This window comes from Aquarana catesbeiana, linkage group LG03, assembly GCF_042186555.1.
Source record: "Aquarana catesbeiana isolate 2022-GZ linkage group LG03, ASM4218655v1, whole genome shotgun sequence".
Taxonomy (NCBI): Eukaryota; Metazoa; Chordata; class Amphibia; order Anura; family Ranidae; genus Aquarana; species Aquarana catesbeiana.
In genome coordinates, this window is record NC_133326.1 from 247,225,722 (window position 1) to 247,240,787 (window position 15,066).

Sequence of the window (15,066 nt, forward strand, 5' to 3'; positions counted from 1 at the left end):
AAAACTTTAGGCCACTGCAGTGGCTTCTGCAAAGGAGGTATACTTTGTGTGACTATCGCACTGAGAGCAGATCAAGCAGCTTCTCGGTCACCATACATTGTTCAGAAAGTCTACACAGTGCCATAACTAACCTCTCTGTACTCTTAAACTGCTGATTTCTGCTACTGGAAGTTCTGAACTTCCAGCGGGGCAAGCAATCATCTCCATAGAGCAATGGTATGGGATGTCAAAGGTATGTCATTAGCAATGACATGCCATGCTGACTTAGTCTTGCTTCTTCCTGTCAGCTACCTATGCTAGATGATGGGGGCGGGGGGAGTCTATGTGGTTGAAAGGGAAGGAAAGGGATGGGGTGGTGCATGCAATTGCTGGAGAAAAGTTTGTTGTTGGGGGACTGATACTTAACTGCACGGAAAAACAAGGGGCTCCAGTAAAGGGACATGATATTGCAAGGTGAGTTATTGCTGCAGGAGGGAAAAGATAAAATTGAGAGGGAAATGTGAAACTGTGGACATATGATATGAGCAAAGTTTAAGAGGTTTAGAGGTTTTTTAGAGGTTTTCTCAGATTTAAATTGAGCCATGAATTTGTGCTAACCAACAGTCTGGACTGCATGATGCAATTAGCAGTAAAGTGAGCAAACATTGAGCTAGCTATAAGAGAACAAACCAATTGTGTGACTTCACAGGGGCCTCTGAGGTTCTGTGTTCCCATAAAGAACGCTTTATTATTTAAATTTGAACTCCAGGCAAACCTCCTAAACCCATACAGTAGATGAAATGCATTTATGAGAATTACTTTATCTAACAAAGATTTTATATTTCCCATCCTGTTCTGAGATTTGCAAAGCAATCTTTGCCACGGCAGGAGACCTAGTTTTTCCTGCTGCAGTTCAGTAACACTTACAGGTCTTCTCCACACCCTCAGCCAGTAACTGGTCTGTAAAAGGAGAACCAGGATGCTTATGAGCTCGTCTCTCTGAATATCTGCTTTCTCCACATACCAATGCTCCTGTACTGCAGCACAACTGATTATCCTTGTACTGCTGCTACCTCAAAGTCTAAGCTCTGCTGCATATTGGACTGTAAGAGGCTGATACTAAACCAAATTTAGGTACTTATTTGTATTAAGGGACATAATAATGAATACAGAACTTTATTCATTTGGGGTTTTAATATATGCTTGGAGTTCTGCTTTACATAAGTTACCTTGATTGTAGCCTATACTACACCAGTTTGGGGCCACCATGCAGTAGTCACAGGAAAAATCTAAGTGGAGAAACTCAAGACAAAAGCTTCTCTTTCAATGTATGGTTGATTTCTATCTTATATATGCCCATTTATGAAAATATCCAATGATCTTTGCCTAGAATCAAAACATGTCTTGCATGAAAGGCTTTTTATCTATTGACTGATAAGAATTATATTATTTATATACCATACACTTAGAGTTGTATTTATAAAATTCACCCAGTGAAAGTGCATGTTTATTTAATCTGTGTGAATGGGACAAAAAAATGAATGTAATCAGGCTATTTCCTGTGCTGGTTGAATGTTTTCATTGATTTAAAAGGGGAAAAGACCACTTTTGTTAACTAGATGGCACTAAGTATTGTAGAAAATTCCCATTTGACTTAGTGCCATCTAGTGGTCATATGCAATATTATTCATTTTAAATCAAGGACAATCTTGGTGAATCGCTATGCAAATTTCTTTATAATTGAACCTCTTATTGTTTGCTGTTCAACATTTACTCAAGCTGCAAATAAAAAGGGGTCAAGCATGCTTTTAATTAAAAGGTTATTTGCACTATTTCTAAAGACAGACAGTGACCGTTTATGTATACAAAATTGAATACTTACAGTATTTTGACAAACATGACCTCCTAGATCTTGGTTTCACATGTGATGGGCACAGGTCACTTGAGCGGTTGTTCTCTGTCATGCATACCACTTTTCTTTCGATAATTCCAATACCGCATGCAGATGAACACTGTTTACAGTGGGAAAGTAGATGTTTACAGATCAGAAACACAGTTTTAATATGTTGATTCAGGGAATATCCAATTGCCTTCAGAGGATCAAGAAGGACCCTGTATATGGATGGTTTCTATTTATTTATTTATTTTTCTATTGGTTGAACTAGATAAACGTGTGTATTTTTTTAACTTGACTAACAATGCAACTATGTGAGGCACATTTTTCACTAACAAGATAAATGGCAAATATGTTAGTTCAGTTACAGCATATGTAATAGAGCAACTGCAAACAGTGCACACATGAAGCAAATCAATTTTAAGGCCTCATGCACACAGGCTGTTAAAATAACGTTATGAAAACGCCAGCATCTTTGCAGTGATTTTTTTTAACTTTTTTCAGCTTTTTTCAATGTTTTTGCAATAGCAGTTTTTAGCGTTTTTGAGCGTTTTTGAGCGTTTTTCCGCGTTAGCGGTTTCTTTGCGTTTTTTAGCGTTTTTTTTTTTTCAAAAATTTTTTTTTTCAATGGATCAAAAACGTTAAAAAACGTTGGTGAATGACGTTTTTGAGTGTTTTTGAGCATTTATCAGCGTTAGAGCATTTGTACAGCTGAAAAAAGTCTCTCAGAACCCACTGGTCCTCGGTTTTTTTTACAGCTTAAAAACGCCTATGCCATTTGCAGCTCAAAAACACCTAGGTGGGCATGAAGCCATAGACTAACATAAACAGGCCATTTTAAGCTGAAAAAAAAGCTCAAAAAAGCAGCTGTAAAAACATCCGTGTGCATGAGGCCTAAATGTTTATTACTGGTTTAATTTTTTTCAGAGTTCCATACACTTGCATTCTGGCTGTCTTTGCTACGGAAAAATGCTGCAGGCACACATCACATCAATGGTAATCTGCAAAATCATATTCTCAACCAAAGTGTTCAAGAGGCATTTCAATTAAAAAAGCAATGCTTCTCAAGGTGGGAACTTCTGAGGTGCTATGGCACCACTCTTAGTTCACTCTCACAGAGCTCCTTCATGTGACACAGATTAAAAATCAATTTGCACACATCTGAAAGATTTAGGGCTTTTGATATAGCGCACCTTGCTCCATTTCCCGACTTTCCAAAATACTGTTTGGATGCAGTTCTTTCCATTGCATTTGTGATCCAATGAATGTTGTCGTAAAGGACAGCTTTTATAACTGGCAGTTCGTAAGCCATTCATGTACTGATTTTGCTTTGACAGTACTGTTCTACAATAAGTCAATTTTTGTTCGTGGCCAAACCAGCAACTTCTGGAACACTGAAAAAAAGAAATAAATGTATTGTCATGGAATGCTTGCTATAGATTTGTTTTAAGTAAAGTGCAATTAAACAGTTTTGACAGATACGTTGGATAACGTGTCCCACACATACTTCTACATAAAACAATCTTAACAAATAGGTCCAGCAAATACCTTCCATCATTGCTCTGATGGTTTGATATCCTGCCACTATCTGGTATGATTTCAATTACTGCAATACACACAAGGACATTAAAACTGCTGTCTTTCCTAGTGCTTTAAAAACTGCATTATTCTGACTGCATTCCCATTTCCAAAGGTATAACAGGAGAGCCAAAAATATTCTTTATAAAATCCTATTAAGCATAAGGTTCTCTGTATGTAAGTGCCCCAAAACTGTTATTCCAGCTTTCAATGTATGCTGATTTATGGAAAGTATATCCACAAGTGGGCTTCCTTGTTTAATCCCAATATAACTCTGGTTACAGCTGACAAGAAAAACATAAAGCACATAAAAACTATATCTGATGCTAAATTCTAAACTATTAAAAAAGTAATCAAATTATTATTTACTTTAATAAGTAATCAAATTAATATTTTACTTTGCAAAAAAATACCAAATTACAGTACGTGCAAAGGAACAACACAAAAACTTGCATGTGATTGGATGATGTTAGTCAGCCAAACTTACATTAATTTACTAAGCTCTGGAGAGCTAGTCAATTCAATTTTAAAGGATATAGTTGACTTATTTGTCTTTAGTAAATCATCCTGTGTGTGTCAGAGAGCCTGTATAATCTCTAATTATGTAGACAATGCATGTGGTATCGCATTTTCCCTTGTGAAATATGATATTTAAGAAAAAATGTTAGTGTGTTTATATACCAAAAAATGTATACACACTTCAACAGTTATTATCTAAGCCCTTTATCAAAACCTGAATTGAAATATGGAAGCAATGTGTAGTGCTACGTTTCCCCTAAAGATGTCAGTAGTTGCACCATTGTTGATGTCATCATGTTACTGGCCATTCGTTCGGTTTATGCAGATTTTTTGCAGCAAGATGGCGCACGACTTCACTACCACCGAGACGTGGGAGCCTATCTCAATGACATTCTGCCAGGACGCTAGTTAGAACGTAGAGGTGCTGTTGAATTCCCTCCATGTTCCCCGGACTTACAGTAACACCCCTCGATTTCTACAGTGTACTGTAGAAAATAACCTACACTGATTGCACTACGGGAAGAAATTGAAACATCATGTAGAGCAATTCCTGAGGACACTCTAGTCAATGTTGTTCATGCAGTAGTTCGCCAAAATGAAAAGTGTCAGGATGCTCATGGTGACCACTTTGAGCACCTAATGTGATTTCATAATTCAAACATGACTTACAGCTACCCTTTGATGTTTACATCTATGTAATAATAACATTTTTATGCATATCATTTTAATGTTGAAGTATGTGTACATTTTTTGGGCCCCTCTGAATATATATATATATATATATATATATATATATATATATATATATTATGACAAAGGGAGACACTGTTACTATAAGAATATAGGAAAATGTGACACAGGATTCACAGTTAGGGTTAATGGGAGGTTCAGAAAGACCATTTCTGAGTGGAGAAAGCTGTGTTTTTGGCTTTCTCCAGATTCTATAGTTCTGGAGTCAATCGTCTGGGTTTTGCTAGATGCCTGCAACCCGGCTGACTACACAGGCGTGCATGTTCATTATATACTCAGGTCTGAGGAAAGCTCAGAGCTCCCAGTTTGGAGACAGCTTCCAGTTTGGAGACCGCTCTCAGTGCGAGAGATGTAAGGTCTCACACGGGGACAGTGGGGCCCCAGTCAGAAGCCACGAGACAGAGGTCCCATCGAGGGGTCAGAGGGCCCAGCCAGAAGCCAGCAGGTCTCAGTTCCAGGAGTCAGGTTGGCTCTTATGAGGGGTGTCAAGAGAAACCCAATTCATAAGCCAGAGGTGGTCAGTGCAGTGGGGCGCTGTGACTAAAGGCTAGAGAACCAAGTGTTCCAGAACAGAAGAGCTGGGCAGCACAGTCAAAGGGACTGGAAAGGGGAGCAGCAGTGAGCCAGCCCAGATAGCAAGCAATTGTGCTACAAGTTTGAAAAGGACTTGCTAAGCTATTGCTAGATTTGCCAGGCTTCACAGGTTTGTTGCACATATTGCAGCAAGTTTGCATTGTATGATCAATTTCTTTGCAAACAATCTGCAAGTCTGCTGCAAGTTCTGGTTTAATTATGTTATGCAATAGTCATCCCACTACAGGGGTCACTGTGCCTAAATTTTCATGCTGTAGACTTGCAGAGCTCTTGCTGTAAACTCACCAATTCAACTTGCTCTTGCTAGAGACTTGCCATGTAAATTTGCTACAAATTGGAAAAGTGTCAACTAGAACTTGTGCTTCAAGTGCTCTGCAAGTGTACAACTTGCCAGTGAAAATGTGCAACCAATCAACAGGCTTATAGTTCAACACTGGCAAGTTATTCTTACTATCTGGGAGGTAAATTCTGTACTTTCGTTTGTGCACATTGTGTGGGAGAAACTCCTGCATGGGCAACTTTTCGTTCTTGGAATAAAAGTGGGCTGCCATGCCCTAAAATACAGTTTCGGACTAGCACAAATCAATCTCACTTTATATATACCTGTATATATTGTTCAGGATGCCAAGGATGGGTTCTGGACAGGTGCTATGTGGCACCAATATTCATGTTTTGGTCCCTTTAGGGAAGTGTGTGTGCTCACCCACGATGGATGATGAATTCTGGGGTAGCCATGTAAAGGAGAGGACTGACTCGCAGTCCTCTCTATATTAGTAGAGAGGTATTTGAGCCCCGGAATTTTGGAGGATCTGAAGAGATATTCGGGAGGGAAAAGGGCCTCCACTCCTGACTACAGGGAATCCAGTCCCTACAGAGTTAAGCAGCCTCCAGGAAGCAGCACTCAAAACAGGAAAACAGGAAGCAGTATTAGGTGTTGTGGTGTGAGTAGGTTTTGGAGAGAGAGACCTGTTGGAGTGCTGCACGTGTGCTGGGAACTGCCCGATAGCCAGAGTGGGACTGTGTTAACCTTGGGGTAAATCCCATCTATGAACTTTGCGTTTCCTTATGTTTCCTTTATGCTGTTTGTGCTGAAGATAAGTATACTTTTTCTGTTGCATTCTGTTTTGCTGCTGGAAGCTCGGTTGTGTTTGCCTAAAGAAAAATAACACCTTTATGTTTAAGACAAACGGCTTTGCACATGGTCCCGTGGAGCTATACCTCTAAATCTATATATACACAGTATCTCACAAAAGTGAGTACACCCCTCACTTTTTTTGTAAATATTTTATTATATCTTTTCATGTGACAACACTGAAGAAATGACACTTTGCTATGTAAAGTAGTGAGTGTACAGCTTGTATAACAGTGTAAATCTGCTGTCCCCTCAAAATAACTCTACACACAGCCATTAATATCTAAACCGCTGCCAACAAAAGTGAGTACACCCCTAAGTGAAAATGTACAAATTGGGCCCAATTAGCCATTTTCCCTCCCCGGTGTCATGTGACTCATTAGTGTTACAGGGTCTCAGGTGTGAATGGGGAGCAGGTGTGTTAAATTTGGCATTATTGCTCTCACTCTCTTATACTGGTCACTGGAATTTCAACGTGGCACCTCATTATTATTAATATACATGATTTATATAGCGCCAACAGTTTACCCAGCGCTTTACAATGTAGAGGGGGGGCAGCACAATTACAGTACAGTTCAATACAGAAGGGACAGGAGGGCCCTGCTCATAGAGCTTACATTCTAAAGGGAGGGGGTGGTGGTTCAAAAGGTAATAGATGCAGGGAATGATTTGATGTGGGTAGCTCGGGGACAGTTGTTAGGTGGGTGTGGGATAGGCTTCCCTGAATAAGTGAGTTTTCAGGGATCTCCTAAAGGTGGACAGGTTAGGGGCTGATCAGATATACCGGGGCAGGGAGTTCCAGAGGAGGGGAGAAGTTCTGGAGGAATCCTGAAGGCAAGCATGAGAGGAGGTAACAAGGGAGCTAGAGAGCAGGAGGTCCTGGGAGGAGCGGAGGGGATGATTTGGGCGATATCTGCAGATGAGGTTGGTGATGTAGCTGGGGGCGATGTTGTGGATGGCCTTGTATGTTGTGGTTAGCATTCTGAATTTTATACGGTGGGGTAGGGGAAGCCAGTGAAGGGATTGGCAGAAAGGGGCAGCAGTCACGGATCGATTAGTGAGGTGTATTAGTCTAGCAGCAGCATTCATAATAGACTGAAGGGGGGATAGCCTGCGTAAGGGTAGGCCATTAAGGAGAGAGTTGCAATAGTCAAGGTGGAAAATAATCAAGGAGTGAATAAGTTGCTTTGTGATGTCATTAGTCAGGAAGGGTCGAATACTGGAGATGTTGAGGAGGTTAAGGTGGCAGGATTTAGCCAGTGATTGGATGTGGGGGCTGAAGGAGAGGTCAGAGTCAAGGGTTACACGCAGCCCCCTGGCATGTGTGGAGGGACCAATGGTTGTGCTGTTGATCTTAATGGTAAAGTCATGGGGATAACCGGGAAGGAGGAAATATTACAAGCTCAGTTTTAGAAAGATTGAGTTTGAGAAAGTGGTGTGACATCCATACCGATATGTCATTCATAAAGTTTGAGATCCGTGAGGTGATCAAGGGGGTGAGCTGAGGAGTGGAGAGATAGATCTGGGTGTCATCGGCATAGAGGTGGTATTGGAAGCCATGGGAGGTTATCAACTGGCCCAGGGAAGAGGTATAGAGTGAGAATAGGAGGTGCCCAAGGACGGAGCCTTGGGGTACCCCAACAGAGAGAGGAAGAGGAGCGGAGAAGATGGAGTTGTGACACTGAAAGTGCACTGAGATAGGTAGGAAGAGAACCAGGATAAAGCAGAATCACAGAGGCCAAGGGAGTGTAGTTTGCTGAGGAGGAGCAGGTGGTCAACTGCGTTGAAGGCAGCAGAGAGGTCTAAGAGTATGAGTATGGAGTAAAGGCCATTGGTTTTAGCAGTTAGTAGGTCATTGGTTAGTTTTAGTAGGGCAGTTTCAGTGGAATGTCGTGGACAGAAGCCGAACTGTACGGGGTCGAGAAGGTTGTTGTCCGTGAGGTAGCGACTCATTCGGTCAAGGACAAGGCGTTCGATGAGCTTGGAGGCATATGGGAGCAAGGAGATGGGTCTTAAAGCGGGATTCCACACAAATTTTGAACATTATCTCTATGCATTCTCTTCCTTGCCTAGATGCTGACATGCTGTGTAAAAAAATTTAAATCGCCGTAATTACCTTTTTTTTCTAATCTTCTTAGCACTTCCTGGTTTTCCTCCCATGGGAGTAGGCGTGTTTCTAGCCTCTCCCAGACCTCCCACAGTCCCCTGGGAGCTAGTCACAGGCTTCCCAGCATGCATTGTGCAACAGCGTTATCACAACATCTCGGTGAATGCTGGGAGCACAGCATTCACCGCATCCAGGAAATACATGCTTGTGGGCTTCAAATGTCCACAATGAAGATGGAAACCGCCTTCAGTGAATTTTATAAGTTATTCTTTACAACGAAATCAGACACAGGCGGACTTATTACATAGAACATGTGATTAGATAATCATGAGAAGAAAAGTTTGTGAATGAACTCCAAAAAAAAAAAAACGATAGATAGGTGGACCCCCGCTTTAAGTTATTCAAACAAGTGGGGTCTAGTGAGGGTTTTTTAAGTATGGGGGTAACCAGTGCATGTTTGAGCGGGGAAGGAAAGGTGCCGGAGGAGAGAGAGAGGTTGAAGATGTGGGTTAGGGTGTTTAGGACAGAGTGGGAAGGTGGTCGCAGTAATTGTGAAACACCTCACAACACCTCATGGCAAATAACTCTCTGAGGATCTGAAAAAAAGAATTGTTCCTCTACATAAAGATGGCCTAGGCTATATAAAGATGCAAGACTCTGAAACTGAGCTGCAGCATGGTGGCCAAGACCATACAGAGGTTTAACAGGACATCAAATTGGTGTGCATGGCTGTTGTCCCAGAAGGAAGTCTCTTCTAAAGATGATGCACAAGAAAGCCCGCAAACAGTTTGCTGAAGACAAGCAGACTAAGGACATGGATTACTGGGACCAAGATAAACTTATTTGGTTCAGATGGTATCAAGCGTGTGTGGCGGCAACCAGGTGAGGAGTACAAAGATAAGCGTGTCTTGCCTACAGTCAAGCATGGTGGTGGGAGTGTCATGGTCTGGGGCTGCATGAGTGCTGCCAGTACTCCGGATCTACAGTTCCTTCGAGGGAACAATGAATGCCAACATGTACTGTGACATACTGAAGCAGAGCATGATTCCCTCCCTTCAGAGACTGGGCTGTAGGGCAGGATTCCAACATGATAATGACCCCAAGCACACCTCCAAGACCACCACTGCCTTGCTAAAGAAGCTGAGGGTAAAGGTGATGGACTGGCCAAGCATGTCTCCAGACCTAAACCCTATTGAGCATCTGCGGCGCCTCCTCAAATGGAAGGTGGAGGAGCGCAAGGTCTCCAACATCCACCAGCTTTGTGATGTCATTATGGAGGAGTGGAAGAGGACTTCAGTGGCAACCTGTGAAGCTCTGGTGAACTCAATGCCCAAGAGGGTTAAGGCAGTGGCCATCAGTGTGGCCTGATCAGTCCAGCCTTATCAGTGGCCATCAGTGCAGCCTCATCAGTGGCCATCAATGCATCCTCATTAGTGGCCACCAGTGCAGCCTATTAGTGCCCATCAGTGCAGCCTATAAGTGTCCATCAGTGCAGCATATCAGTGCCCATCAGTGCAGCATATCAGTGCTGCCTTATCAGTGCAGCCCCATCAGTGCAGCTTATCAGTGCTGCCTCATGGTCATCAGTGCCGCCTCATCAGTGGCCATCAGTGCAGCCTCATTAGTGGCCATCAGTGCAGCATCATCAGTGCCCATCAGTGCAGCATATCAGTGCTGCCTTATCAGTGCAGCCTTATTAGTATCCATCAGTGCAGCTTATCAGTGCCCACCATTGCCGCCTCATCAGTGCCGCCTCATCTGTGGCCATCAGTGCCACATCATTAGTGGCCCTCAGTGCAGCATCATCAGTGCCCACCAGTGCAGTCTATTAGTGCCCACCAGTGCAGCCTTTTAGTGCTCACCAGTGCAGCCTATTAGTGCCCATCAGTGCAGCATATCAGTGCCCCTCAGTGCAGCAGATCAGTGCTGCCTTATCAGTGCAGCCCCATCAGTGCAGCTTATAAGTGCCGCCTCATCAGTGGCCTTCAGTGCCGCCTCATCAGTGGCCATCAGTGCAGCCTTATCAGTGTCCATCAATGCAGCCTAACAGTGCCCATCAATGCAGCCCATCAGTGTCAGTGCCCATCAGTGCAGCCTCATCAGTACCCATCAGTGCAGCCTTATTAGTGCTTATCAGTGCCCATCAGTGCAGCCTATCAGTGTCCATCAATGAAACAGGGAGGAATCGAGAGGAGAGTTGGCCAGATCATACAGAGCGGGGATCACCTGCTGTAACACAGCTTGGAGATGAAACACTGGCCGCTGTCAAAGTCCCACCTCCTGCACCGATTGGGACCAGTGTGCTGTCTATCATAGGAGCCGGTCCAGGCATCAAAACTTTGTTTGACAGCCAGCATTTTATCTCCAAGCTGTGTCACAGCAGGAGATCCCCACTCTGTGTGATCCAGCTGGCTCTCCTCTTGATAGTTTCCTGACTAATCGCTTCAGAAGCCCCCCGCTCTGGGCAGCTCTGATGGCTGCAATATTTCTGCCAGAAGCGATCAGCAAGGAAACTGTCAGCCCAGTCCACCTTTGCTCCACACTCGCCCTCAGCTAATTTCCACTCGCCAAAAAAGAGCAGACGTGTGGACATTTTGAGGGCTGTACAGTATATATAGATATATATACAGTATATATATCTATATATATCTATATATATATATATATATATATATATATATATATATATATATATATATATATGTCTATCTATATATCTATACAGTGGATATAAAAAGTCTACACACCCCTGTTAAAATGTCAGGTTTCTGTGATGTAAAAAAATGAGACAAAGATAAATAATTTCAGAACTTTTTCCACCCTGAATGCGACCTATAAATTGTACAACTCAATTGAAAAACAAACTGAAATCTTTTAGGGGGAGAAAGTAAAAATAAAAAACGAAAATATGTGGTTGCATAAGTGTGCACACCTTAAAACTGGTGATGTAGCTGTCTTCAGAATTAAGCAATCACATTCAAACTCATCTTAAATAGAAGTCAGTACACACCTGCCATCATTTAAAGTGCCTCTGATTAACCCCAAATAAAGTTCAGCTGTTCTAGTAGGTCTTTCCTGACATTTTCTTAGTTGCATCCTATAGCAAAATCCATGGCCCGCGGAGAGCTTCCAAAGCATTAGAGGGATCTCATTGTTAAAAGGGATTATCAGTCAGAAGAAGAGTACAAAAGAATTTCCAAGGCTTTAGATATACCATGGAACACATTGAAGACAGTCATCATCAAATGGAGGAAATATGGCACAACAGTGACATTACCAAGAACTGGACATCCCTCCAAAATTGATGAAAATACGAGAAGAAAACAGGTCAGGGAGGCTGCCAAGAGGCCTAGAGCAAAATTAAAGGAGCTGCAGGAATATCTGTTATGTACTGGCTGTGTGACAACAATCTCCTCATATGTCTGGGCTATGAGGTAGGGTGGCAAGACGGAAGCCTTTTCTTATGAAGAAAAACATCCAAGCCTGGCTAAATTTTGCAAAAAAACATCTGAAGTCTCAAAAAAGCATGTGGGGAAATGTGTTCTGGTCTGATGAAACCAAGGTTGAACTTTTTGGCCATAATTTCAAAAGATATGTTTGGTGCAAAAACAACACTGCACATCACCAAAAGAACACCATACCCACAATGAAGCATGGTGGATGCAGCATCATGCTTTGGGGCTGTTTTTCTTCAACTGGAACAGGGTCCTTAGTCAAGGTAGAGGGAATTATGAACAGTTCCAAATACCAGTCAATATTGGAACAAAACCTTCAGGATTCTGCTAGAAAGCTGAGCATGAAGAGGAACTTCATCTTTCAGCATGGCCATGACCCAAAGCATACATCCAAATCAAGAAGATTAAAGTTTTGGAATGGCCCAGGCAGAGCCCAGACCTGAATTTGATTGAAAATCTGTGGGGTGATCTGAAGAGGGCTGTGCACAGGAGATGCCCTCACAAACTGACAGATCTGGAGTGTTTTTACAAAGAAGAGTGGGGAAATATTGCAAAGCCAAGATGAGCCATACTGAGTGCTGTAATAAAATGAAAAGGAGCTTCAACAAAGTATTAGTTTAAGGGTGTGCACACTTATGCAACCATATTAATTTAGTTTTTTATTTTTACTTCCCTCCACCTAAAAGATTTCAGCTTGTTTTTCAACTGAGTTGTACAGTTTATAGGTCACATTAAAGGTGGAAAAAGTTCTGAAATGATTTATCTTTGTCTCATTTTTTTACATCACAGAAACCTGACATTTTAACAGGGCTGTGTAGACTTTTATATCCACTGTATATCTATCTATCTATACATATATATCATCTTCCATTTTAGACTGAAAAACCTCAAGATTTTGTTTTTAAAGAAACTTGAGAAACGTTGCTTTATAGTTATGCATAAAGGATTAACCATATTTTTTTAATCTAACACGTTTTTTTGGTGTGATACATTTTTTGCAGGTCTATTTCTTGATTTGGCATTGTTACAAACATTTTCATATACTGTCAGATGACCTAAAATGAATATATTAGTATTCAGTGTATCCTGTCTTAAAACACACTCTACCTTTCTGCAGTTCTCAGGGAAGCAGTGTGACTTTATGGCTGAAGTTTCCTGTCTCACCATTTCCCACAAGCTAGGGAGTATCACTCCTCTTGCTTCATTTTGGGAAATATATAAAATTATGATATTATTTGTGCAAGCTGGTGGTATAAAGAAAAGGCAAAGTTGCTTTTGATTTGTGAACTTCCAAAGATTACAGTTGTATATTTTATGCAATATTGTGCAAAAGTACTGATCAATATAAAGATAATAAATCCATAAAAGAGATGCAAGACTGCTAACTATAAACTAAAAGCTAAGGCTATGAGAAGCATAACTACTTCATTGCATATGAACATACCTGAGAAACATCTTTAGTGACGAGTATGTATTTGCATGCAGCATTAGTGCATTTCCTAGTGGCAGGTGGTTTAGCCGCAGAATCACAATATGATTCATTCACTGATCTACCATTGCCATCCATACATTTTATCTTCCTTCTGGACTCCTCCTGTTTACAGTCTGCAGAACACTAATTAAAACAATAAAATGAGGAACATGCTCAATACTGTAGTTTACATAATAAATATTACAACTGTAACTGTTACACAATATTCATTAATCAAATCTATGTAGAACGGTACTTCGCACAATACATTTTCTATAAGATTTAGTGATAAGACCCCTTTACCGCTGCAAACCCTTTCCACAGTATATCCATTATACGCTTGTTGTCCAAAATGAGTACCTTTATCCTTTTCTAACTAAAATAGTCAGTGTATTGGTATTGAAGAGTGCAAGCAATGCCAACAATGAAACATTTGTGCTGACTCTCTATCGTTCAATAGCTATAATTGAGTTATTACGGGTGATCCACTCATCTTCTGGCACATTGAAGCCAGTGGGTTTAGAACGAAACATATGTTTTCATCCAAATTAGAAGACAATTATCTCTCACAGGCGGTAGCCAAGTCAATATAGCTTTTGGGTTTATATACACTTTAAATATTAGTACAACTTTACTGTACATCAGCCAAGCCAATATAGCTTTTGTTTTTTTTTTTGCACTTTAAATAATAGTGCAACTTTACGATAAAAATGTGGTGCTGCGCTAATCCAATCTGAAGAATGATATTTAAATTATGAAAAATATAAAACCAAAGTGACAGTGCTGATGTCTACAGATCAAAATATCCTCAAATACTATAAAGTGACTTCATCAGGGCAACCCCTGATGAAGTCATGTGGTCTGTGACGTCATGCGTAGGGACGGGATAGGCACTCTCTGTTGATTGGAGATACGAGCTCACCGCTCGTTGGAGTCAGGAACTGTATATTTATTTTTAAATGTGAGTACCTGTATTTATTAATAAACCCAGCTTATTGTCTAAACTTTATTACACTATGGTGGGACTTTCCTTTGTTCTTTCCCATTGGTGACCCCCTCCATATTTGTGGAGGGACGGAGTTCCCGTATGAGGCTAGGGCGTATAGGATTAAAGGTTATCGCCCCCACTACTGGTCTTTCGCTGGTACCCCGCCATCTAGAAGGATTTAACCCCTGCACCACGGGAAAAGGCCGCCATGCCTAAAATTGGTCTATGCTGTTGCCCCATTACCCGCAGGTAAAGGGCCACTACTTACAAATGTGTGTTGTGTTGCACGAAGAGGAAAACTTCACTGTGATATATTTGTTCCAGTCACCTCACTCCTCCTAAGAGGACCACTATACGCACCTTATCTTTGGACATTTTAATCATTTGTCAAAAAAAAATTTTGCTTGTTTGCACCAGTCACTTTATTTATATTTTTTCTGTCTGCTTGTTGTGCACTTGGTTTGCACATTATCCACATGATTTTTACTGTATTTAAAAATTGTGGCTGTTTTTTGTTAATTAGATTCACCTCCACTATCCTGCACATGTTGTAGGTCACATGTGAATTTATATGTTATATTGTGCTGTATATTATTACG

The 15,066-nt window shown here is 41.3% G+C and overlaps 1 protein-coding gene across 1 annotated transcript in view; it reads right to left on the reverse strand.

Annotated features, from left to right (window-relative positions):
- ADAMTS20 (ADAM metallopeptidase with thrombospondin type 1 motif 20) overlaps positions 1 to 15,066 on the reverse strand; it is a 263,623-nt gene that overhangs the window by 12,668 nt on the left and 235,889 nt on the right. The window contains exons 31-33 of the mRNA XM_073619942.1: positions 13,453 to 13,623; positions 3,067 to 3,267; positions 1,862 to 1,991 (exon numbers count right to left, since the gene is read on the reverse strand). Of these exons, the coding sequence (XP_073476043.1) occupies positions 1,862 to 1,991; positions 3,067 to 3,267; positions 13,453 to 13,623 (502 nt within the window). The remainder of the gene's footprint in view (positions 1 to 1,861; positions 1,992 to 3,066; positions 3,268 to 13,452; positions 13,624 to 15,066) is intronic.